General features: G+C 51.2%; 2 protein-coding genes across 9 annotated transcripts in view; both read left to right on the top strand.

Moving 5' to 3' along the window:
- AIFM3 (AIF family member 3) overlaps positions 1–23,505 on the top strand; it is a 60,513-nt gene extending 37,008 nt beyond the window's left edge. The window contains exons 9-22 of one of the 6 annotated variants that reach the window (XM_083803718.1): positions 174–260; positions 3,033–3,124; positions 4,976–5,106; positions 6,168–6,283; positions 7,848–7,919; positions 8,358–8,421; positions 9,020–9,096; positions 9,431–9,548; positions 10,548–10,646; positions 11,515–11,590; positions 13,175–13,234; positions 16,910–17,014; positions 18,072–18,092; positions 18,687–23,505. In XM_083803718.1, the coding sequence (XP_083659844.1) occupies positions 174–260; positions 3,033–3,124; positions 4,976–5,106; positions 6,168–6,283; positions 7,848–7,919; positions 8,358–8,421; positions 9,020–9,096; positions 9,431–9,548; positions 10,548–10,646; positions 11,515–11,590; positions 13,175–13,234; positions 16,910–17,014; positions 18,072–18,092; positions 18,687–18,726 (1,158 nt within the window). In that variant the 3' untranslated portion in view covers positions 18,727–23,505. Of the gene's footprint in view, positions 1–173; positions 261–3,032; positions 3,125–4,975; positions 5,107–6,167; positions 6,284–7,847; positions 7,920–8,357; positions 8,422–9,019; positions 9,097–9,430; positions 9,549–10,547; positions 10,647–11,514; positions 11,591–13,174; positions 13,235–15,532; positions 15,819–16,909; positions 17,015–18,071; positions 18,093–18,686 lie in introns of those variants that run through there. The other 5 variants (XR_014573527.1, XR_014573528.1, XM_083803720.1 and 2 more) reach the window with 5 other exon arrangements.
- Positions 23,506–23,527: 22 nt separating this feature from the next.
- On the top strand, positions 23,528–25,669 carry LOC310883427 (transmembrane protein 17B-like). 3 transcript variants are annotated; one of them, XM_083803737.1, is made up of 4 exons: positions 23,528–23,654; positions 24,010–24,113; positions 24,425–24,538; positions 24,661–25,669. In XM_083803737.1, exons 1-4 carry the CDS (start codon positions 23,537–23,539, stop codon positions 24,970–24,972), a joined length of 648 nt encoding a protein of 215 aa, XP_083659863.1. In that variant the 5' UTR covers positions 23,528–23,536; the 3' UTR covers positions 24,973–25,669. The 3 variants fall into 3 exon arrangements, with proteins under 3 accessions (XP_083659863.1, XP_083659862.1, XP_083659861.1); XM_083803736.1 differs by lacking the exon at positions 23,528–23,654 and having other exon boundaries at positions 23,785–24,113; positions 24,452–24,538; XM_083803735.1 differs by lacking the exon at positions 23,528–23,654 and having other exon boundaries at positions 23,785–24,113.
- Positions 25,670–25,788: the final 119 nt, after the last annotated feature.

Below are 25,788 nucleotides of genomic sequence, written 5' to 3'. Positions count from 1 at the left end.
TGTGATGACTTTTACTTGAACAGGTTTTGATTCTAGTCCCTGTAGAGCAAATCTCTAAACAACTGCCATAAGGACTGATTTCACATACACTGACTTGTGCTTGGAACAGGTGTTTCTCCACTCGCGTTTTCAATTCACAGCTATTAAGAGAAAAACGGCCTTTTTTTTTTCAGTCAATGGATTCCCACCCGGAGCAGATCGCCCTGCGCCCCAAGGAATTCTTCCGCACATATGACATTGAAGTCCTGACTGAAATGCAGGTAAGGAGAGTTGTGTTTGTACGGTGTGGTCTCACCATTTGCCTGCAGATTATTCTCCAGGTGCTGGCATACAAAGTCTGTGTCTTTGTTTCAGCTTGCTGATTTCTGTTGCAGAAATGCCAAGTCTTCCTCATTCCCTGGGCCGTTTTGTGCCTCTGAGGTCAGGCTGCCTGTGGTTGCTCTAAGTCATAATTAAAGCAATTTCTTCCTGTGCAAACTCCATAGTGACCATCATTTCTTACCTGCCATTTGTCTATTATCCTCACGTGGATTTGGGGTGACCAACTGGCCTCTGATCAGGATAATCTGCCTGCAGGCAGCACAGACAGTGATGGATTAAATATTTCTCCCCATTATTTTATTCATATTGGGAATCTTCAAGGATTTGTGAAATGGCAGCTAGGATGACTTAAGATCTGGGTTGGCTGAGCTGGGGACAGAAACTAAGGGGACTAAAGCCTGAGAAACAAACAAACAAAAATGTTCAAGGCTTAAAAATTAACAGGTATTCTATGGAAGGAGCAGAGGCAGCAGAAAATGACACCTCTGCAGAGACAGAGGCTGGAAGGTAGTTTGTTAGTCTGTCCAGGCCCAACAGAACATCACCATTCACTTGAGGATCTACCAGTTACATTGCAGATGCTGGCTTTTTGGAGAGGTTCAATGAGATGAGGTCTGTTCATACAGAAATCATCCCAAGTCTGGAGTATTTAAGGTGGCTGCAAATATGCAGCTGCCCACAGAAGCTGAGCTTGGTTATGAGATCCCAAATTGTGCCATGTGGGAGACCCAAACCTGCTACTAGTCTGTCAGGCCAGGGGGTAAGAAGGGTTTGTGAGTGAAGGCCACCTGCTCCAATCCCTGCCCAAGCAGGGTCACCCAGAGCAGAATGCCTCAGGACCATGTCCAGGCAACTTATGAACATCTCCAAGGTGGGAGACTCCACAGCCTCTCTGGGCAACCCGTTCCAGTGCTTGGTCACCTGCACAGCACAGAAGTACTTTCTGATATTTGGATGGAACCTTTTGCGTTCTAATTTGTGCCCCTTGCCTCTTGTCCTGGCACTGGGCACCACTGAAAAGAGCCTGGCTCCATCCGCTTTGCACTCTCCCTTGATCTGTTGGCGATACTCTTGCTAATTCAGTCCAGGATATTATTAGCTTTCTTCACTACATGGGCACATTGCTGACTCATGGTCAACTTGGTGTCCACCAGGGCTCCCAGGTCCTTTTCTACAAAACTGCTTTCCTAGATGGTCAGCCCCCAGCATGTCCTAGTGCATGAGGTTGTTCCTCCCCAGGGGCAGGACTTTCCAATTCTCCTTGTTGAACCTAGGCTCTTTGGCATAAGAAGTTTTTAGTCTTTTTTATCACCTGACACACTTGGATATGCTTTTTTACTGCTGAGCAATCCACAGTCATGAGGCTTTTCTCATTGCTCACTTGCTTTTTACCTTTTTCAAGAATCCTTCTAGCCTCCTGACCCCACTGTCTCACCTCTGCACACTTGTGTGACATGGGACATGGGGACAAGGGCAGGGAGGTAGTGGGTAGGAGACAGGGGAGGCAAGTCAGGTTTGAGTCCTAGAGGCACAGGCCAATACTGCTGTCACAGTTAGCACGCAGGTTAGCAGCACTGAGGGGCTCTGCCCAGCTTCTGGAACCCCACTTCACATGGCTCATGCGTGGAGGTGCAGTGGTGCCTGCTGAAGAAAACTTACCCACATCCTGGATCCCACCCAGTAAAGCAATGCGAGGAGGTTCATGCTCCATTTTTTTCGATTTACTGCCTCAAATGTGGATTTTCCCTGCTGCCCAAGCAGAGGTGACTCTGGGTGAGTGAGTGACTCCTGGGATAGGCTTGAAGACATGTATAATGTCCCATGGAGGTGGCCACAGCATGAAGTGCTGCTGTTGCTGGTGAGGCTCTCCTGTGTCCATAGGTGCCTAGTGTCAGTGCTGCTCCACCCACAGTGTGTGGAAACACCAGTCTCCATACAAGAGCCATCATAAGCATTTGAAGAAGGCTTGTCCAAAAAATCTGGAACTAGCTTGGGAAAAGTGTACCCATGAGCACCTTGCTCACTGGGATGGTTTCAGAGGCAAGGGGGAAACAATGGCAGTAGGGCAGTCCTTATCTTTGCAAAATAAATAAATAAATAAATAAATGTGCAGGGACAGAGCACCATTTGATTGTGTTAGGAATGAGTGTGAGCACCTGCCTGTGACTGTCTTGACCCTGAGTCCCATTGGGAAAGCAGCTGTTGCAGTGAGGAGGACAGGTTGCTGGGCAAAGGTGGCAATGCGGGCAGAGGGAGTCACTCCACAGGCTTTGGGAAGCCTCAGGCTTAGCATGGGGGCAAAACCGAAAACTGTTTAGGAATAACAGCTTGCCACAGACCTGGCTCTCAGTTCCTGTTAAAATCTAAGATAAGTACTAGGTGCTCAACGTGTGCCTGCACATTTCAGGGGATTAGACACCAAGGAATGCTGCTGCTATGGATTTTGGTGGTGCCTTGAGGCTTACTCTGAAGTCTTCTCTTCTGAGCCTGTGTGCGTTAGTGGGTGCTGATCATCCCCCGCAAGAAAGCAATTCAGAAGTAGAAAATAATAACAAATGGTTTGCATTCTCTGCAGTCATTAACAAAACAAGATGTGCCATAAGAGGCTCATGGTGGGCTGGTGCATTTGGGGGTGCCTTTGGATCAGCACATAGCATCTCGGTGAATGTCTTGAGATTTCATTTCTTAACATTATTTAGAAATGATTTCAGGTTGCAGCTGTGGATATCAAGAACAAGATAGCTGTGTTCAAGGATGGATTTAAGATGGAATATAACAAACTGCTGATAGCGACTGGAAACACGTAAGCTACAAACACTTTAAAGATCATGAGAAACTATTTTATCTGAGAACTTGAGGAGCTTGTGCCTGGGGATAAGGGATCAAACACAGCAGTTGTGTTCAGAAACTGAATTTGTTTGCAAGAACGTTTGCAGAAAAGGCACCAAATACATAATTGATATGTCAGTATCTCCCTCTGTAGCTATGGTGGGTGTATCTGCTCAGCCAAAGTTGAAGAGCCTGTGTGTCACCCAAATACAGCCCAGAAAGCAGGGGACCACCAGCACCAAGGGCTGTGGTGTGTGGAAGAAGGCTGTGCAGGAGCTGCTGCCCAGGAGTTTCATGATCAGAATCAAGGTCAAAAGAGTGTTAATGAAAAGTACCTGCTGAAGCAGCCTGAGTTCATGAGTTGTTTTATACAGATACAGAGAGAAAAGATACAGAGAGAAAAATGTATCTTGCAAAGGTGGAGGAATTTACCAGCAGCACCCTAATGCTGCACTGTTCCCAGAAGTCTCTCCTGTGGGCCAGCTCAAGAGTAAATTACATTTTCACAGAAAATGTCAAATATTGTAGACAAGACCAGGCTTTTCTATAGCAAAGTCTCTGAACCTTACTGCTCCATCGACATTTCACTATTTCGCTTTTTGCCCCGTTTTGGGGCAAATGCAAGTGTCTGAATCCCTCACACGCCCAGCTGTGATGGTGTAAGAGGGTGTAAGAGGGGCTGTCAGGATGGCACCCAAGGACAGGTCTGGCATCCCTGGGCTGCTCACCCTTTCCGTGTGCTCCTGCCACAAAGGCACAAAGTGGACTAGGACAAATTCAGCCTCTGCAAAATTATCATCTGGGTTAGGGATGCTTCCATCCAGGTGGTACAGGGAGCTTCAGGCCTGGCTAGGAGGGAGCAACAGAGAAATCACTCCCTTTGCGAACTGCTGATGCCACTGGTAATTGTCAATATTTGGTGCTGCTTCATATTTGGGTCTGATGCCTGGATTCCTTGCAGTCATCTGCAGGTGTCCGGCTCTGCCAGCGGGATGTTGTGATTCAGCTGCAGCTGCAGCCACATCAGCCGCTAGGCCTGGTGTTGGGTGACGTGGTGCTCAGCAAAATGCACTTTCCACCTAATGAGGTTCAAGAGAGGATTAAACCTTTGGAAATAATTTCAAAATCCTTATGCATAAGCTCCAAGTACACTGGGTAAATGTTTTTAAGATCCCTAAATTATTTAGGATCATCATTCCCATTTCCAGACATGAGTCATATATGCAGGGGACAGATATTTAAAAATACATATGCCCCAGTAAGTACATGAGGATGACAAGATTAAATTGCTACAGAACCCGCATCTGCAGATGCTTATAGAACCTTTAAAATCTGGCTCCAAATTTTCTACTGAAGGATAGAATTAGTTTTCTGTGTCCTAGTAAGCTTCTGAAAATTTTACTACATGACAGCAGTTAAACTTAAAATTATAGCAGGAACCATCCCGCATTGTGCTCCATTTCTCTACACAGAGCATAGGCCAGGCTTGCACCGTTTGCCTGCCAAGCAGCTGCATGAGGGCTGGGGCTGGGGCCGGGCGTTCATTCCGTTGTCCACCAGCATTTTTTATTTTTATTCTTTTTTATATTATGTGTCTATCCCGGGTGATTTTGCAGAGAAACATGACAAAATTTGGTGTTTTGGCTGCAGTGTGACATCCTGCAGCGTGTTGCCTTGTCCTGTCAACTGATCTGTGTCGTTCCCCCACCCCCCCAAAAAGAAAGCTCCCACAGAAGCAGGAGACGGCGGCGAACTGCAGATAGCCAAGCCAAAGTGTCTGCAGGAGCCCAACCTAGACAGCCCTCAATTTGTGTTTGTTTTTCAGACCCAAAGCTCTCAGCTGTAAGGGTAAGGAGGTTGAAAATGTTTTCAACATCCGAACACCAGAAGATGCAAACCGTGTGGTGAAACTGGCCACCAGCAAGAATGTGGTTATAGTGGGTGCCTCCTTCCTTGGTGAGCTCTCATTTTGCAGATTTGCATTTTTCAACTTTCCATGTGTCCCTGCAGATTGTCACAGACCCTTTCCTAGTTTGTCATTACCCTGTTGGAGGTAATCCCCCCCAAAACTGGACCTGGCTGGTTCAACCTGCAGCTCCAAGTGCTAACAACATCTCCTTCCTGAAGAAATTAATTTTACGCAAGAGACTGGGCAATTCAGCTTGCATGGACAAAGAGCATTGCTATCCCAGTCTGGAAAGCCTATGATGAGTCCAGTACTGTCACTCAGGTGTTTTCAAATCCAGCGTGTAAGTGCAGATTTGGCTTCAGATAGGAGAGTCTTTGGTAGATGAAAGGTTGTGGGCTTATTTCTCTTCTACTTTTCATCAGGGCTGAGAATTTTTAAAATACACAGAAGTCTTGTAATTTCTTTAATGTTTCTTTCTTTCGTTTGTATGTTTGATACGTCTGTAACAAAATTTTGGCATGTCCTGCAAGCTTTAAGCATAGACGATTGTTAGGGAGGGAATTTATTTCAAAATGTTCAGTACTTGTTTTTCTTTTTTTCTTTTCTTTTTTTTTTTTTTTAATTTCCTGCTTTAAAGGTTCTGTCAGTCCTGTCTACAACAAAATGTGTGGTTTGAGGGACCAATTGTAAACTGTAGACCATCAAAGAGAACAGTTTCTGAAAAAAACATAGAAAGAAAATGCTGAAGGTTTCCATGCAATTGCCAGCACCAAAATTGGTCTCTTCTGAACAGAACAAAAAAGCTGAAGTCACAGGGGCAGTTTTCAGCCAGTAGCTCATTACTTCTGCTGAGCCATAAGAGGAAGATTTCTCTCTTCCCTCGTCTGAGGTCCATTAACAAATGTTTCCTGGGGTTCTTGGGACTTCATTATGGCTGGTTGCTTGTTTTGATCTTTAAAGTCCTCCTGTGACTCCTGCCTGTAAGAATAAATCACTGTAAATGATAAATCTCATGCAAAGCTGTGGGGCCCTTTGTGGCCATGGGGCCTGGCTGCAGCCCAGGAGTCCCCACAGAGCAGGCCTGCTGGGACGTGCTTCTGTTCCCCAGGGATGGAGGTGGCCGCCTACCTTGCAGAGAGGGCCCACTCGGTGTCTCTGGTCGAGCTGGAGGAAGTCCCCTTCAAGAAGTTCTTTGGGGAGAGGGTTGGCCGCGCTGTCATGAAGGTGACCTTGCTTTCCTGTCCTGGGGGTGATTTTGGTGACAGTGGGTTCTGCTGGTTTCACTTGTTGATGTGAACTTATTCACTCATTCACTCCTTCTACGATGGAGTGACTGCATCAGTTGACAAGGGAAGACTGACCGATGTCATCTACCTGGACTTCTGTAAGGCCTTTGACACAGTCCCACATGACAGCCTGATGTCGTCATGTCTCTCCAGGTCGGAGAGGGGGGACTTGATGGGTGAACCATTCAGTGGACAAGGAGTTCGTTTGAAGGTCGCACCCAGAGAGTGTTGGTCAATGGCTCCATGTCCAGATGGAGGCCAGTGATGAGTGGTGTCCCTCAGGGGTCTGTCCTGGGACCGGTGCTGTGTAATATCTTTGTCAATGACATAGACAGGGGGATGCCGTGCACCCTCAGGAACTTTGCAGATGACACCAAGCTGAGTGGTGCAGTTGATGCAACAGAAGGAAGGGATGCCATCCAAAGGGACCTGGACAAGCTTCAGATTTGGGCCCACATGAACCTAGTGAGCTTCAACAAGTCCAAGTGCAAGGTGCTGCACCTGGGTCGGGGCAATCACAGGCACGAGTACAGACTGGGAGAAGAACTCACTGAGAGCAGCCCTGCAGAGAAGGACTTGGGGGTTCTGGTGGACAAAAAGCTCGACATGAGCCAGCAGAAGGGCAACTGCATCCTGGGCTGCATCGACAGAGGGGTGGGCAGCAGGCGGAGGGAGGTGATTGTCTCCCTCTGCTCTGCCCTTGTGAGGCCCCACCTGGAGTACTGCGTCCAGATCTGGGGCCCTCAGCACAAGAAGGATGTGGGGCTGTTAGAGCGGGTCCAGAAGATGGCTGTGAAGTTGATCAGAGGGCTGGAGCACCTCTCCTATGAGAGAGCTGGGGATGTTCAGCCTACAGAAGAGAAGGGGTGACCTTATTACAGCTTTTCAATTCTAAAAGGGGGCTTATAAAAAAGATGGAGAGCAACTTTTTGCTGAGACAGATAATGAAGGACAAGAGGGAATGGTTTTAAACTAAAAGAGGGGAGATTAAGATTAGAGGTTAGGAGGAAATTCTTCCCTCAGAGGGTGTGAGGCACTGGAACAGGTTGCCCAGAGAGATTGTGGATGCCCCATCCCTGGAGGTTTCAGGGACTGGTTGGAGGAGGCCCTGGGCAACCTGATCTAGTGGGTGGCATCCTGCCCATGGCAGGGGGTTGGAACTAGGTGATCTTTAAGGTCCCTTCCATCCCAAGCCATTCTATGATTCCATGATTCCATTCTATAACATTCATTAACTTGCTGATGCAGTTATTCTAAAAGCTGATTTATTGATTAAGATGTGAAGGTGCTATACAGTAATACCCCTGAGGAAGACTGGGCTGGACCTTCCCCTCTGGGGGCTGCTTGCTGTGAAAGGGCCTGGCCTGGGTTTGCATGGGAGGGAAGAGGATGGGCCTGTTCCAGAACAGCCGAGGACCTGAAGGCAGGGAAGGGAGCGCAGAGGGTGCCAAGGCATGAGGGTGGGGCAGTGTGGGGCTGTGATGTGCCTGCTGTCCCCACAGATGTTTGAGAACCACAGGGTGAAGTTCTACATGCAGACTGAGGTGTCGGAGCTGCGGGAGCGGGAGAACAAGGTACAGTGTGGCGAAGGCTCCCCTGGGGCGAGAGGTGGCCACATCTCACCCTGGGGCTGCCGTCCCCTTCATTGCTGGGCTTTTGCCCTCTCTCTTTCCCAGCCCCTGAAATTCATATTCTTGAGCTTAGCCCCCAGGAGCAAGTGTGCTCCAGCCACAGTGTTTGGGATGGTTTTGTTGCTCTGAGATCCTGGAGGGACAGAGAGAGCATTGAGGGTGACCCTGCTGAAGCACTGCATGGTTTTAACCCTGTCCCTAGAAAGCACCTGCAGGACTCCCTTGGTGGTCTCTGAAACTCTTCTTCTTGCCATTATAAAGAACTACGGCCAAATTGCATGTCAGAAATGAAGCAAGAAGCTAGTTTCGCTTGCTGCTGCTACAGGGTTTTTCTTTTTTTGTCTCTGAAATAACTGTAATTTCCCCCTCTCTCCTGTAAAGTTGAAGGAGGTGGTGCTGAAGAGTGGGAAGGTCCTACGTGCAGACGTTTGTGTCGTTGGTATAGGTAAGGGGCTGTTGCTGTGTTGCTGAGTGCTGGTCCCATCAGGCCAGCAGTGCTTTGCTTCGACAGTGCTGGTGCTGGAGGAGACGGGGCAGTCATCTTCCTCCTGGCCAGGTGGCTGAAGGGTGCAGGTAGAGGTGTACCAGCTTCCACCCTATGCTTGTATCTGTAGCAAAGCTGAAAAAGTCTTTTCTAGGTCCTAACTCCCATAAAATGAAGTTGAAAACATTTGGGTGATATTAAGTTTCTTTTTCTTTTTTTTTTTTTTCAGAAAAAAACATTCAATTTAATTCTCTCAATTTTTTTATTTTCTTACAGCCCAAACTTTTTTCCATCTGTTGTATTTATTTATTTATTTATTTATTTATATTATTTTATTTTATTGCTGCTGCTGCCATAGAAGACAGTATTTTTCTCCTTGACACTTGGGGAGGAAAAAGCCCCTAACTAATGGTAACTTTTCTAAACATTGCATACTGGAAGAATCACAAGATTCCAGTTTCATTCTCCTGTTGTTTTATTGACTGCTTCACAACAGTCAACAATCCACAACAGATTTATGACGGCTAGAGGAAAAACAGCCTTTTGCTTTCCCCTGCAGGTGCAGTGCCAGCAACGGGATTTCTCAAGCAGAGTGGCATCAACATCGACTCCAAAGGCTTCATTGTGGTCAACAAGGTGAGCCTGGTGTTTTAGCCCCCACAGCTGCAGCTGTCTTGGTCACACTGGCTCCTCCAAGCTGGACTTGCCTTGGCCTCTGAACCACCAGCGCGGTGACAGTCTGTCCCTAGATGCTGAGATGTGAGGACTGCCATACGCTTGGGCCAGCACACCCTCCTTGAAGCGATGGGTTTGCAAAACCTCAGCTCTTTTGGCCCTGGATGCTGTGGGTGTCCACACACACACACGCCTCCTGCCCCTGGGGACCTTGGTGGGTCTCAGGCAGTTCCCTGTTGGCTGCTCCTGTAGGGTGCAAACCCCACCTACATGCAATTCTGCTTCCTCCCTTCAGATGATGCAGACCAACATCCCCGGAGTGTTTGCAGCTGGTGACACTGTGATGTTCCCGCTGGCCTTGAGGAACAATAAGAAAGTGAACGTTCCTCACTGGCAGATGGCCCATATGCATGGTAGGTGCTTTTCAGTCCCTTTGCAGCAGCAAAAATTGCTTAAGGAGAAGAGCCTTTTCCAGATACCCAGGAAATTTCCAACACTTTAAGAAGAGAATGAGAACTGAGAACATGGAAACTGTGTAGTTGTATTCAACATTTGGAAATGTGTATTTTATACTGTCCATTACCTATTCATTTGTCAGCCTTCTTGACGTACACACACTGACGATCACTCATTACACTCATTACTCCTAGACCAAGGCGTCCCTAGGAGATCAGTCCCTGCAGGAGCCTGATCTTCTCCTTGCCCCGGAGAGGGTCAGAAGCATTTCATGCTGCACCCATCAGCTCATAGGGTGAGAGGCTGCAGGCACACATCCCCAGCTGGGCTGCCCAGGGCTGGATCCTATAGCTCCCAGAGTGAATGGCCAGCTCAGGACTTCGAGCTGCCCCATGACAGCTCAAATACCAGCCAGCCTGGAAGCCCTGGCTGCCTTTGAGCTTTCCATCTAGTTGACTTCCCAATGGGTGTCTTGGGGGAGATGTTCTGGAACTAGACCTTCAAGGTTACCCTGCCTTTGAACACAACCCACCTGGACACGTCTAACCATGCTGCTGGGGCAGTGACTCTTCAGTAAGTCTCTGTGACCCTTGGGGTTTTATCTGTCCCACCATATTTGTGGTGGGAGCTCAACACGCTTCAGCCCTGTTAACATTGCAGAAGCTGTGTTGAGATGGGCTCATAAGCATGTTAGTGCTGATGGAGGTGAGGAGTCAGTAAGAGCTGCACCACTGGATGACTCCTCCAAGCCCAGCCATGGAAGATGCGTTGGGTTTCCTCTGTGAAGGTTCTTGCTGCTGTATGGTTACTTTAGCTGAAGCAGAAGGTATTGGTCTTCCTGTGCTCCTGGACTAGGGATGCTGATGCTGATGACCTGAGCTGTGCTGTGGCCTGAGGGCCCGATGCTTGCTCAGACTCAGAGCTCTATTGCTTATTCTGCTGCTTCTGCCTTCCAGGCCGTATAGCAGCACTGAACATGCTGGCCCATGGCACGGAGATCAGCACCATCCCCTACCTGTGGACTGCTATGTTTGGGAAGAGCATTCGATATGCAGGTGAGGGGGTCCCCAGGGCTGCCGTAGAGATTGTGCTGGTGGAGGTGCCATGGGATACAGAAGTCACAGCCACCTTCTCTTCTGTGTCCCCTCTGGGCCAGCGTCTGTCTTAGGTCTGCTTTCCTTCCTTGCACATAATAGTTTTTGTGTCTCTTCTGAAACTCTTCTGCCTACAGGCACAGGACACCTCGCAGGGCCTTTTCTTCCAGCTCTTTCATCTGGACCAGGGTGGCTGTGGAGGGGCATCTCTTGTTTTGCAAGGCCAGAAGGGCTTCTGTGGCTGCTTAGGATTGCCCAGCATGAACAAGGAGTCTCTGTGAACATGCGCCTCTGAGCAAGCATGGGTGCTTCTTTGTACCCGTGTCTTCCAATGCCCATCTCTTAGTGACTACCGGATGACTCCCTCTTCTCTAGCTCTGGATTAAAACACTCTTTCTTAGGGCCAGAGCTGAATCCACAGGAAAGAAGTGAGGTCCAATCTTTTATTCCATGGGCAAACTAAGCAAATAAAAAGTAGAGCAAAACATTTGCTCTGGAAATTGTTTTCTCAGCAACTGTCCTGTGATCATGTGGGTTCATCCCTTTCCTTCTCCCCCACACTGAGGTCTAGGCTGGTACAGGTGTTGTCACCAAGTCATTTCACACAAGACTGCACCGGGAGGTGCAGGAAGACATAGGGGAGGGAGGTGTCACCTCACGGTGCCACACAGGGGAGGAGGTACAGCAGCAGGGTGAAGCTGAGCCTCCCCAGCAGTGGCAGGGTGAGGCTGGGAGGCTGGAGGGGAGCGTGACCAGTGCCATCCACCTGCCTGTGGGACTGCAGGGCAGGGACTCACCTGCTCCAACCCATGATTTCTTTGTCTTTCAGGCCATGGGGAAGGATTTGATGATGTTGTGATTCAAGGGGACTTAGATGAACTGAAGTTTGTTGCATTTTATACCAAGTAAGTGTTTCTCTTCTCCATGTCCCTACATGGACATTTGTCTCAGCTTGTTCTGCTAGGCTGGAAAATATTTTTGCCGGAGATTCTTTCAGTCAGTTTTGTTTCTGTCTGGACACTGATGTTGCAGGACATTAATAAAACTGCACACACAGATGCATTAGTGCCAGGCACTAGAGAAATGATGTGCTGAGTGTAAAGCAAGTTAAGCAGTTCCTTGGACCTAGTATCTCTGCCAGATTTGATCACCTATCATCTGAGAGCAAATAATGGCTTCTGTTAATTTGTTGCTCACTATTTCCTTCAAAAATTTCCTTCCCATATCGACAATGTGTTAGTATGTATGACCAAGGCTGGACTGGTCAGGCATCGCTGTTTCTGTTTCTGGTTTGACAAGTTAAGCTTTGAAAACTCTCCTGTCTATTAACAAGCTGTGAAAGTTAGCAAGAGTTCAGGAGCTTTTACTACACCTGTACTGAAATGCAGCTATCCCCATGGCTGGGAGACTGTTTGGGAATACTTTTCCTGAGATCTGTTGACAGCTAGGATGTCAATAGCCATTGCCTTGGCTGTTTAGACAGCTGGCTGTTTAGACTGGAAAGACTATGTGTTGTAAATTTATTCCCAGAATATTTGCTGCTGTTTGTTCTTTTGTTTCCTTTATCCCATTTTAATCTGAAGTCAATGGCCAAAGAGCTTCCTCATGCCTGGAGAGGAAGGGGATTTCTTCAAGTGATTTGAAGAGCCTCAAGAGCGAGGGCTGCCAAGTGCAGCTGTAAGGCCAGCAGGGACCCGTGCTCATGCGGGGATTGGCAGGGAGCTCTTGGCAGGATCCAGCTCCTGCTCTGCAGAGATCACCTCACTGGGCTGGCCACTCTTGTCCCCCTGTTGCTGCCTCCCCATTGTGTCCCTATCTCCGAGGGTGACCTCTTGTCCACATGGCTTCAGGATGGAGCCCAGCAGCTCATCTCCTCTCAGCCATACCCATCGAGCTCAGCGCTGTGTCACCCACTGCCACCAGCCAGCCATGCCCCCAGTGCTCTGCTCTGGCTGTGTCCCTTGGCTGGAGCTGCTCCAGTTGTTTAAAATACACAGCTTGCACAGTGAGCACAAGACAGGGGAATATTAAAACCCATTTCAAGTTTTGCTGCAGTGGTTTTGCAGAGTTAGTGTGCTTTTGCCACAACTTCGATACCTGCAGCCACTGTGTTGTCCCATTGTGCTGTCCCTTCATGTTGGCCCATCACTGGTCCCATGGAATCACTGGCAGTCATCTGCTTGCAGAAAATGCAGTACTATCAGTTTGGGCACCTGAGAGCTGCAGTGGCATGTATTTCTTTCCAGCATACAATCTTTGAACTATCATCCTATTCCTCCTTCCCATATCAGAGCCCAACAGATTTAGCTATTTATCCCAACCCTAATTAGAAAGGAAATGCCAGACCACTTTAATAAAACATCTGTAGAGCCCTTTGAAGAGGAAGGCCCTGAGCAAGGTGACTAATCCCCTGCGTGGTGCAGGGCCTCACACTGGGTCTAGCACTGACATGGGGTGGGTGCTGAGAGCTGCCTTCTTCTGCCACCCAGGAGGGGCCCCAGGAGATGGCTTTGGTGTGGTAGGACGGCATCCTGTGCAGAGAGCCAGAGGTACTGCAGCTGGCGGGGCTCGGGCTGGTTCCTCTCTCACTGCCCAGTTGTGAGAGGCGACTGGGAGCATTTCTTCCTTTTCTTCTTGTTTGGTGATAGTCCTGCTACTGGTACTAATGCTTTTGGATTGAGGACACTGTCCCAAACAGGCCATCTCCTCCTGCTTTCCACATCCACCTGATGGTTTGGACTTCTGGTGTGCACTGGTTCGGTTCCTGCATGAAACACTGGTGATGCCCATTCCCAGAGCCTGCTCTCAGCATTGACTTTCATAATAAAACTCTTTTCTTTTCCAGAGTTTGAAGAATAAAACTGTTTGTTTACCCACATTCAGAGCTGAGGGTGAGCTGCTGAGAGGTCAGCATGAGGCCCTGTGCGGGGATGTGCATGGGATGGGGTGCCTTGCAGTTGTCCTCATGGGACACTATGTTCACCACAGCACCTCTTCCAGAACAGGCCGATGTCATCCTAGTCCCTAAGACCTTGGAGATCATGGGAGATCCACTGGGTAGCTGTGGTTGTCTTCCTCATGGTGCACCATTTCCAGAGGAAACCCTGCAGAGGAAGGGAAGGCCATATAGACACAGTGCACATCCACAGTGATTCACCTTCCCTCAGTCTTTAGGCCAAGACTTCTGATTATTCACAGTCCCAGTTTCAGAAAGGGCACACTTGTTGCCTCAAAAGACCACTTGAAAAAAAGGGACTCCTGCTGGCCTTCCCTGTCTGTCAGACAAAATGTTTACAAGCCACTACTGATGTGGGATTCTCCAGTTCACCATTGCCCTACAAATTATTTCACAAAAGGACCATCTGTCACTTTTATTGCTGATAGAAATGTTTGGGCTGCATTCACATCCCAGATGGCAGAATTATGTCTTTTTGCTCTCCATTGCTTACCTTGGTTATTCCTTCCCTCAGAACAGCACATCTTTCCCACTCCATCCACTTTCTGTTTCTCATTTGGGAGCAGAAATCCTCATCTTTCATTCTCCTTCCCCCACCAGCGCAGCTGGGAGCTGGCTGCACTCAGGAAGAACAAAGCTTTGAAATCTCCACATTTGATCCATGTACCGTGGTTGCCTGTGTCAGTACAAGACAGCATCTCACTTGGGTGAGAGAACCTCCTGGATCAATTGTCAGTGCAGGGTTCAAGAGCATTTGAGTTCGTAGTCTTTCAGCTGCTGTCCCCAGTGGCAGGATGCTCTTTCTGGCGTCTGTGTTGGACATTAGTGATCTTCACATGAGGTTGCACAGTGGACAGACTGTAGTTTAAAACAGCATCCAGCCTAGAATTTGCTGGCTTCTTGCATACACCAACCATTTTGTGCAAACGTTAATGGATAAACTGAGGCCTCTCACTTGGCAAAGTGCTGTCACTGTTCCCTCTGCAGCAAGCCTCTTGCATCCTGGCACAGAACAAACAGTGTTTGAAGGAAAGAAGAGCAGAAGGAGGAAAGAAAGCACACCTGCTATCACCCGCAGAGGCCAGAGGCACATGGAGGAAACCACTGAAGTGTCATGAACATGTGTTGTGGTGTGGCAGTGGTAGGGAGCCTCCCAGGAGTCCTGAAATCTCAGCTGCCTTTTGTGTGCTGAACACTGAAGACATCAAGCAGTGGTGCAGGATCTGTGGTCAAGGCCCTGTGTGATAGGTGCACCTGGGGGATGGTGTGGAAGGTGTTCTCACTTGTAGATTGTATTTCTGAATTTCGGGGCAACAGGAAAAGAGGAAATCTGCAGTGCAGTTCTGTCAAATACTGCTGCAAGTATCTTCAAGGAGACTAGCTGTATTCCATAAACAAAATTGTCAGTCTCTGCACAGATGGGAGTTATGTCCTTAGGGAAGGTTGTCCAGTCCTGGGGAGAGTGGAGGACCTCACTCATGTTACACAAGACGTAAGGCCAACCAGATGAGGAGATCCAGGCTCAGAAGTTGGAGAGCTCTTATACATCACAGCAACAGGCCTCAAATGTAACAGCCCAGCAGGCAATTCAGCTGAACACACACATGCTTTGTGATCTTCTCGGGTGGTTAGTTATCCTTACTGCCTGCCATGGGTGCTTGTTTTCCAGTGTGAACGTGTGTCTCATCAATGTCCATCCATTACTGCTCATTCTTACCTTGTCTGCTGGATGGAAGAGCCACATGCTAGCAGAAATGCCCCTCTGCTGTACGTGCACATCTCTGCAGTGAGCTGAGTAGGCTCAGGGTGGGATTTCCAATGGCACCCAAGCCTTTCTAGAGCTCTGGTCAATGCAGTGGCTCTCACATACTGTTTTGTGCTGGCTCCACAGGACTCCTCTGCGTTTGGGCAGGAACCGCAGGTCCAGCCTCTGAAGGAGCCTGCCTGAGGTCGGTCTGTCTCTGGGTCTGGCCAGTTTGGAAGAGCTCAGTGTCTCTGGAGAAGATTCAAGGCTTATGATCTGCTCTACATTCCTGTGCGTGCTTGTGGGAGAGGGAAGCCTCATGCTGCCCCATGGCTCTGTGGGACAGCTAAGAGAGAGGACTTCAACTGTCATGGCTCCATGAAGATGAAGTTTTCTCTGAAGCATGGCTTCTGCTCTCCTCCTCTCAGGCCAGGCACGTGTTTCTCCCCCATGCTGGTCTTTTCTCTGTTGGTCATGGAGCTCTTTGGCAACAGATTGAATAGCAGATCTTGATTTGTTGGGTGCTTCTACTCCTCAGCTTATTCAACAACATCACCAGTATTTAATATCTTATGCACCTTCTCTAATAATTAAATTGTTTGTTTATTTGGTTACCTATTTATGAGTCATCTCCTGAGCCAGACTTATTTATGCTCAGATTTATGCTCAGGCTGAATTTTGCAGACCTCAAAGCAGAGGTGCCCTTCTCATTTGTCCTGTGCCTTCTCATCTTAATCCAAATCTTCTCCAGCATTTTTACATCTTCCTTCCTTCTGCTTCATTCATTTCACATTCAGCCTTTGATCTCGTGTTGTGCCACCAGCAATGGGATCCTGACTATCAGGTCGGCCAGACTGGGATGTGCTGCTGGATGTGGAGTTGGCCACCCAGTTGTCCTGGTGCTTCATTAGGTGTCTGTTGAGGAGCCCTGCTCTGCTCAGAACCTGATATGTGGTTGTTGCTGTCTGTGGAGCAAGCTCAGAGGTGCGTGCTCTTGTTCCAAGGAGTAGATCAGGAAGTGATGTGGAGCAGCAAAACCAAGTGTGCCACTGGGAAGTCCCTGCTAACATCCCCTCTGCTCCCTCAGCACAGGGCAGCAAAGCTGTGTGGTTGACAGTGACCACTGGGCATCCTTGCAGTTTTTTTATCCACCACCAGATCCACCTTTTCTGGCGTTTCTCCCAGGTGCCAGGGTGCCCAGAGCTGTCTCCATCCCACCTCCCTTAGGTGTCTGGGGTCCCACTGCTGGGCAGTGGGATGGAGACAGCTCTAGGCACCCTGGTGCTGCTCACCAGGCCAGCCCATGAGACCAGTGGGGCCAGCCTCGAGCACCTGCTACAAGTCCTCTCCTGTTCTTGTCCCACGTCACAGTCCCTGCAGTGCTCACACCCTGGGACATGTCCTGGCCCTGGAGCAGAGGGTGTTTTTCTTTGCTTCCCGCTTCTCTCCAGCATATTGCTTTGTGGGTGATGGAGATGTGGCCACCCTGGGCTGTTCTAACTGCTCTGCTCTGCCTGGCTCTAGGAGTGACGAGGTGGTGGCTGTGGCCAGCATGAACTACGATCCTATCGTCTCCAAGGTGGCTGAGGTCCTGGCTGCCGGCAGGACCATCCGAAAGCGTGATGTGGAGTAAGTAGGTGCACTGCAGGAACCAGTGGTGCTGGGGCTGAGCTTACCCTCATGGCACAAGGCAAGGCTGAGCATCCCCAGCCAGGACACCACTAGCACCAGGCAGCTCTTTCCCATCCTGTACACTGCTCACATCTCCCTGCTTGCCCCACTCATTCCTTCACCCCGTGTGCTGCCTCCCGGCCTCCTCCTAGACTGCATCCTGCACACAGGGGATGTGTCTTGAACACCAGGATCAGGATCCATATCCTTGCAGAGTCTTGATGGGATTGTTTCCCCCTGGGCCAGAGACAAAAGGCTGGCCTGAGAGGCTGGCATGCCTAGCACTTGTTGCCACCAGGGCAGCACTGCCTGATGCCAAGGGCACCCCTGGGCACATGGGGGCACCTGCAGAGGAAAGTCTGGGGGTACCACCTGTGTGCAAGTATTGCGGCCCTCAGCCTGGAAAGCTCACAGCTCAGGGAAGCTTGCCCTCACTGTCTCTGCCTCGCATTTGTAAGGGTATAGTTCACTGGCAAAGTGCACTTCTTTCCATTCACCTTCTCTTTAAGACTTTGTACAGGAAATAGTGTACCCCTGTGTGCAGAGATCAGCTGGGGAGGAGCCTTGAAAGAGATTGCTGCTGCAGGATGTGGGTCGCTGTCCAGGAGCAGTTTGCCTACATGAAAAATATTTCTCTTACATATATGAAATAAAACCAGGCCTTGTCAAAAGCCTGGGGAAAGAAGCAGCCCAGCCCCCAGGGAGCCCAGAGCCAGCTCAGACACACTGGGAGCATGTCAAGGGTCTGCCCAGCTTCCAGCATGCATGTGTGTGGTGGGGGGGGAGAGTTGTGCTCCTTGTCTGTGAATCAGGCAGTGGTTCCTGACCACCAAGTTTGGAACTGGGAGGGACTGGGAAGGAGGCCATTTCTTGCGGGTGGCCAGGCAGGTGGGGAGAGCTGCTGGCCCCTGTGTTGGGGTGGGCCATGGCAACTCGGTGAGCACAGAGCAAGCAGAACCACCTAATCCTAGATGTTTTTTCTCTCTCTGTCTCCTACTGCATTCGCACCTTTTAGGCTGTTTGTCCGTCATGGCAAGTACGTTCAGTTTTGGGTCTCGAATCCACATGGGAGTGTAGGGCTCACAGAAGGGTCACTCAGTCCCCTGCTTGGGCCACATCTCCAATTTCTGCATGGAGATGCTGATTATGACCATGTGCTTGTTTTGCAACCCAGACTGGCCTCTCTGTGGGCAATGATGATGTGTTGGGTGGTGGAGCTGGCAGGAGCCATGCTGGGAGAAGCCCATGCCAGGCAGGGCACGGCTGCTATATGTCCTTTGCAGAGCCCTGGTGCCCAAACCTGCCAGGATGGCATGCTTGCCATTTGGTTGAATTCTTCCAGCCCCTGAGGATGTCTGTCATTCAGTGCTTTTCCATGAATTTTCATCTGGATGCCACAAGGGCTTGTTAAAAAAGTTTAAAAAAAATACTGTTTGAATTCAGTTTTGCCTGGGATGGAGTGAGGGCAGAGGGAAGGGTGCTGCCGTGCTGCCCAGACTGGGTGCAGCGTAGTGCTGTGACAGAGCAGCACCTGACCTGTGTGGCCAGCAGCTTGGGAAGCATGCTGAACAGCTTCACTTACGCATGCCAGGAAAAATCTCACAGTGCTGTTTGTTTTTGTCTCTGCTAGAACTGGCGATATGTCCTGGCTAACAGGGAAAGGCTCCTAACGCCAGACATGGCTGCGACCTCCTGATGCTGTGCTCACCTCAAGAAGAGAGCTGCAGCTCCATGGAGCAATTCAAATACTGCACCTGAATCATTTTCCTTTGAGACTTGGAGGAACCTGGCCTCTTTCACCAAGAAGTCACCTTCCCAGGTAGCTCCTGTGTGTGCAAACTGCCAGCTCCTTTGCCCCACCAGCCACCGGGCCTGGGGTTCTGCAGCTGAAATTCACACTGGAAAGTCGGGAAACAGATCCTGGGGATAGTAGGCTTGGCACCAGCAGCCAGCGTGGGCACCACATGGCTGGCAAGGAGCTGCTGCGAACTGCAGACACTGGTGTCAGGGGAGCCAGTGGGAGCTGCATCTGTACTCATCAAGTAGCACAATGAGAGCCCCAAGCTCGTCTGTTGTCCCTGTTAATAGCATGAGTGCCTTTCATTGCTCTCTGTGGCCAATACATGCTCTCCAGCACATTTCCCCTTCCCAAATCCTCTTTCCTCCTAGCTCAGCACATCCCTGTGGAGTCCAGTATCCGCACCCTCTCTGCACATTGCATGGCTGCAGCATTCACCTGTGGCTCTCCCCTGCCTGCCGACCTGCAGCCACTCGCTAGCCCTCAGGAGCACCCTGAGTGGCCAGGGAGATTTAGCATGCGGATGGCCTCAGGTTTGCCTAGCATGCCCGTGTTTGTGTTCTGATTGTCCTCTGCTCTTTGTCACGTGGTGACAAAGCTACCTTTCTCATCTCAGCTCTCCATGTCCGTGCTCTGCAGCTGTGTTTTACTCCTCTTGCTGGCAGAAGGGCTTCGTCTGTAGCTCAGGAGTGGGCCTGGCCAGTCCAGAGCCCCATGTCTGTCAGCCGAGCAGAGCTGGGGAGGAGATTCCCCATGGAGAGCTTCCAGTGCTCTGTCCTGGGGGAACTTTGTTCTCCATCTGTCATTGTTTTACTCTGATCCCAAAGCTAGATAATTTATATTTTTAATTTGATTCACCCCTTATGAATGAAACCAGTGCTGTTCTGTGATCTGGATCTTTTCTGATTCCTTCCAAGTCCTTGGGTGCAGCTCAGCAGGTCAGCCAGGTGATGCTGGGATCTTCTCTGTGGAGGGTTCCTATATGTGTCCCATGTCTAGCTTATCTTTATTTCCAGACTCTGATCTTTGCTTGGATAGCAGTGTCACCAGTCACCTGTCATATCTCTGGTCAGTGTCTTCTGCTTCGCTGCCGGGCTTTTCCCAGGCAGCGTGACCAGTGGTGACCATAGGCAGGGATGTGTGTGCAGTGCCCAGCTGCAGTTCCGAATCCCCACACCCACACACAGAATCCCCACACACACAAACAGATGTGGTTTTGCACCATGTATCTTGCTGCTGGGGCAGCCAGACTGCTGGGCAGCTCCTCCCTTACAGGCTGCTCCCTGTCCTGCCTGGCTGGGGTGTCTGGAGACACCTGGGGCAGCGGGGGTCATCCCTGAGCTCCATCCCACTGGTGCAGCCAGATGATGGAGGTGCACACCCCAGCTAGCAGAGTGCATGTTTTTTCTAGGCCCAGGGAAAGTCTGCAGGTGACATTTGAATAATCCCTGTTCTGACATGTCAGCATGAGCTGCTGTTTGCCATCACACTGCTTAAATCCTTCCACGGCCTTCTTCCTTTTCTGCTGCTGCTCAGCAGCACTGGGATGTTATTTTGATTTTATCCCTTTACTTCCTACTGCTCTGCTCCTTCTTTCTTCAGTGTGTGTCCTGGCAGCAGCCCCAGCACAGCCTGCTCCATCTGCTCTCTACCTTTCCACACAGGACAAAGGCTGATGCTTTCTTCTTCTCTTTAGCATCTGTCCTAACACGCCCTCGGCAGGCCAGTGTCTTCCATAGCCTTGTAGGGAGGGCTCTGTCCAAAGCTCCTTGAAATGCCAGTTATCTCACAGCAACCCAAGGCCTCCAGTCCCACGGTTTGTGTCATGTCTGTGACTGAAGCTGATGGGGACAGCATGCCTGAGCCACAGCAGCACACCTGGTTGTGCTGTGTGATCTGCCTGGGGGTCTTCAGCACTTCTTCTGCACCAAGTGAGGCCAGCAGGTCCCATACTCCATATGCTCTCCAGCAGAGCTTGGCTGAGCTCTTCCAAGGCAACCGTGTTTCTGCTCACCCAAAGGCACCATCCTCTGAAGTCCTCTTGGGCACATTTGCAGGGTGCTTTGTGTTTCAGGAGCGTGCTCTTTGACTCCTCCACCTCTGATGGGCCTCATCCACTATCTAGCATGAGGAAGCGTATGGCAGGCATCATCCTTGTACTCCCTGTGCTGAAGACCACACAAGGGCTGAGGAAATACCTTCTACCACAGCTTACAGCCTGCAGTGTGCGGAGTAAGTCCTATTCCCCCTTTTTACAGAGGGGTTACTTCAGACGGAGCTGGGAACATCACCCCGTGACACAAGAAACCCTAGTCACCACCTGTGGCTTTCCTGAGGACATGTGCCAGGTCACAGCAGGGCTGCTTTGCAGAGCTGGACATCCTGACACTGATATGTTGCTCCTTGCAGGCACTGCTCTTCCACACCTTTGTGGGATGGAGTTGGACGCAGAACCCCACGTTCAGATGCTGGGCTTTGCCCATTGCAGCTCCTGGTTGCATCTCACCCTGTGCGCTGGTGGGACCCAGGGAACTGTGCGTTAGGCCCAGCACGTTCCCTTCTTGTACGTCCAAGAACCTTCTGAATCTTCTCATTATGACACAGTGCTGGATAATAGGCTTATTTTTAGTTCCCTTATACCCTAAGCCTTGGTTAAAAAAAAATCACAGCTTCTTGTGAGGTTGCTTCCCAGCTGTTAACCATGGCCGCAGCCTTCATCCTTTGATCTCTGCCCTTGCCTTTGCTTGCATTACAAGCTGGTTGCTTGGGTGAGCATTGCTTCTCAATGTCTTGGTGTTCGCGCCTCTCTTTGCTCCTTCGTACAGCTTCCAAGGAGGCTGTGGCAACACCCTTGGGGTACAGTGCACATCCCCGGGGGCCTTTCTGCTTTTCTGAAGTGGCACGCTCCCCCCCGCACTGCGGGCTGGTGCCCCTCTTCTTCGTTGGAGATGAACCCAGCTACATGGTGGTGGCCAAAAGCCTCCAGATGAGCCTTCCAAGTGCCACTTATGAGATGTGCAGTGTTACAGGTTGTGGCTAGCACCCCCCCAAGACAGTGGAGTGTGTGTCCTCACCAGTAACATCTCCAGATGTCCTGTCCAGGTATGGCCAAATAGACCACAAGGACCTTGTGGGTATTTCTTCTCATCCATCATCCTCCCTTAGTTCACCATCCTTATCTAGCAACAGACCAACACTTAACAGCATGATGTATTTTTGCCATACCTGGTCTGATTGCCTGTGAAATCCATTTAGTGTAGGATTTTTTTATTTTTTCCCAATGGTACTGTAAGAACACGCAAGGAGCTGTCCTGAGTTGGATCGTGGGAGCCATGCTGCGGTGTTACGATAGAGTGGTTTGAGTTGGAAGGGACTTTAAAGATTATCTAGTCAGCACTAGCCCATCACAGGTGGCCAGGAAGAACCTGAGGAAGGATATGTGCAGCACCCTGCACTGTGCTCACTGTGCAGGAGCTGCCTGGCGAGGCTGGGTCCTTGCACCTCTGAGCCCTTGATCAGCATGACTGAGAGGGAGTCACGCACTGGTCTGATCATGTTTTGCTCACCTCTTTCTCCTTGGCAACCTGTGACAATGAGCTCCACAGCTTCATTTTGGCTTTAGCAAACAGAAGAATCCTCTTTTTATTTGGTTTCTCATGTTCATTGCCAGTGCCTGTCCCTTAACAACCACTTTTGCAGTAGTCTCGATATTTGCAATAGCTCGGACAGGCACTGTCGGCGTCAGCGGCTGCTCTGTCTAAGGCACCTTCTGGGACGGGTTGAAGGCTGAAGATCATGAGAAGAGCTGCTGCCTGCTGGGTAGGCCCGACCGTGAAGGCCCCAGTGCACCATCCCTTTCCTCTGCCATCCTGCTTTGGCTCAGCCACCCCCTAGCACACACCACTTCCAACACACCGCCCTTAGCAGGAGCCCCCGAGCCACAGCAGTGTCAGTGAGGCTCCCTGGAGGGAGCGGCGGTGCTGAGTGGAGCAGTGCAGAGACCTGCGAGAGCCCCACTGTGACAGGGACAGCCCATCCCAGTGAAGGGTAAAATGCTCTGTGGGTCTGGGAGCTTCGAGACTCGATTTTATCAATGTCATCTTGACCACCACAGAGACGGCGATCCACTGGAAACATGGGCTGTGGCAAGGAGCACCCTCAGCTGTGATAGCCCTTCTGCCAGGGTCTGCAGGGAAGGGGTTCACGGTATGGGGCACATCCTCATCTTTCACAGGCATCCTCGTCTGTCAGGGAATTTTAAGCAATAATGATGCTGATACAATGCAGCTGGGAGAGGGTGCCGAAGAGCAGAGCACTGTGTGGGGTGCATGGGGAGGTTACGTCCCTGTCATGGCGGTGGAGGGATGGCACCACCTGCTGCTGCCCCCGTAATCCACTATGGAAGGGAGATGCTCTGTATCCTTGGGCTCCTGTGTGGGTGGCCGGGAGCTCTCACCATGGCAATAAATGCCCTTCCCCAGCCAGTGACGTGTTTCCTTGTGCAGATGTAGAAGGGGCGCGTCCCTCCTCATTGCTGCAGCCAAGGAGCCTGTCTTCCTCCTGGCTCGGCCGCCTTGTCCCGTGGGAGCCAATGGCCGGGTGGCCCCACGCATTAGCCTGACTTGTCATCTCATTATCTACCCTCCTGCTAATCCTGGCTGAGCGGGGCTCAGCTGCTGGCCATGGCCACACAAACACCCCTGCCCCTCAACCTCCGGCGGGGCTTGACGGCATTCAGCAGCTCCCTTTTCATCAATAACAAGACACGGGACAGTGGCGCTGCTCACATCTACCGCCCAGGTACCCCCGGGGGGCTCAGCAGAGCGGGACTGGAGGTTTTGCTGCTGCTTCAGCACTGCAGGCACTCAGCCTGTCAATACTGCTGGCAGCAAAGGGTCCCAGTGCCCAACCAGCAACGAGTTGGAGCAAACTAAGGGCATTTGCTGCAAGCAGTGGCTCTTGCTGCAGGTGATGGTGGGGGCCATGCCAGGCTGCCTTGGGGCCAAAGCTCCTGCAGAGCTGGTGCAGCCCCACCAGCACAGCCAGGGCCAGCGCTGCTGCCCCCACGCTGCGAGGCAGGGGCTCCCCACAGGAAGCAAGGCTGGGGTGGGGGGGATGCTGGGGGCCTTGCCCAGCCCTGCCTTGCCCTACCTAGCCCACGAGGTGCTGGCCAGCCTCCCCCTCCAGATGATGCTCTACTTCAACGCCTGCTACTTCCCCTTCTGGTGCTTGGGTGAGGGGATGATGCTGCAGCTGAAGGTACTGTCCGGTGGGCAGGTGGGGGGGAAGCTCACAGGCCAGGTTTAATGTGCAGGAGACACAGTAAATGGAGGTGGGATGCCGGTGGTCACACATGACTAATGGGTCCCCACACCTGACTAAAAATGCCCTGTCCCACACCTTCCAAGAACATGGAAATCATGAGAGCAACCACTTTCCAGGCAGGGAAAGTTAAACTGGGGGGGCAGAGCAGGCAAGGCTGGGCACCGGCATGGTTGGGGCTGGCAGAGCGTGGGGTGTGAGGCATCGGGCACAGAGCTGGCTGGGACGAGGCTGTGCCCCTGTTACAGTACAGCCTGCTGCCTCGCTACTACCAGCTCCTCCTGCTCGCTGCCTTCCTCATCCTCACACTGACTGAAGGTGCCCGGCTCTACCTGGGTTACATCGGGAACCTGCAGGAGAAGGTAAGGGTGCCAAGTCCTGTGAGGCCCTGGCAGGGTAACCCTGGGGCTGTGGTCCCCACAGAGGGGGGACCCACCCCATCAAGGGCATCCACGTCCCCCCTCAGCAGCCTCTGCCCACACAGGTGCCTGAGCTTGCCGGGTTCCTCCTTCTATCCTTCCTGATCCAGCTCCCCCTCCTGCTATTCCTGCTAACGGACGACCACATCATCCGGCTGCCGCTGGAGATGGCTGTGCACAGCCTTTTCCTGGCCTTCCTCATCTCTGAGGTCGTGGCTGCCTTCCTGGCGCTGCGGGTGATGACCACACAGCTCGCGGCACAGTTCTACCTGCAGCAGTTCACGAGCGGTGGACGGGGCAGGAGCCTGATCAAGGGTGATGATGTGGGACCTGTCCCACCCTGTGGAGTCAGTTCCTCTGAGGGCAAGGAGCATTAAACAGCACTCATCCCCCCGCTGTGCCGCTGTGTACTTTCTGAGTCAGACAGCTCTGGGGCTTGTGGGGTTCCCTGAGCACCCCACAGGCATGGGCATTGACCCAGCCTGTCCTGCCCTGCCCCAAGCACTCAGCATCCCTTTGCTGAGCTGGGGCCACGTGTGGCCACGGGGCAGACTGGGTGCTTGGTACAGGGGTGGTGAAGCATGGAAGACACGCCAACACAAATGGTGCCAGTTAGGAGTAGGGACCTCAGAGCCCCTGAGGTGCTCAGGCTCTCCCAAGGGCTGTGCTGCTCCTTACTGAGCAGTGACCCTCGTGGGCGGTGGGAACCAGAGCAGTGCTAGAGCCCCTGCAAGTGCCAGCACAGCGCTGCTGCCACAAGCTCAGCTCTCAAACCCTCTGAGCACAGACAAATGTAGGCCCAGCCCGCACTGCTCCAGAGCAGCTCGTGTGAAGCCATCCCAGCTGGAAGCCATGGAGGGCCACAGGTAGGGTGCTATGAGGTTACAAGTCTTTCTGCCCAGCTGAAACCACACCGAAGCTGTGCACACACATCAGGGGAGTTAGCAGAGGCAGCGCCCAGGAGCCTCATTGAGGGGTCCGTATGGCCACTTCCCATTCGGGCAAGTGGCAGGATGGAGACATCCTGTACTGTGACACGCTCCCCAGCAAGCAGGACAGGATGAGATAGGGTGGGCAGCCCAGTGCTTTCAGGACTCTGGTGCACTGCCCTTTCTGTATGTGACCAGGCAAGGACACAGGGGTCCAAGGGACAGAGCAGTGCCACAAAACCTTCACAGCCACCCTGTGGGCTA

This window comes from Anser anser (assembly GCF_964211835.1).
Source record: "Anser anser genome assembly, chromosome: 18".
Lineage (NCBI taxonomy): Eukaryota > Metazoa > Chordata > Aves > Anseriformes > Anatidae > Anser > Anser anser.
Note: the sequence above shows the minus strand (reverse complement) of the source record. Positions and strands in the feature narration are given on the sequence as shown.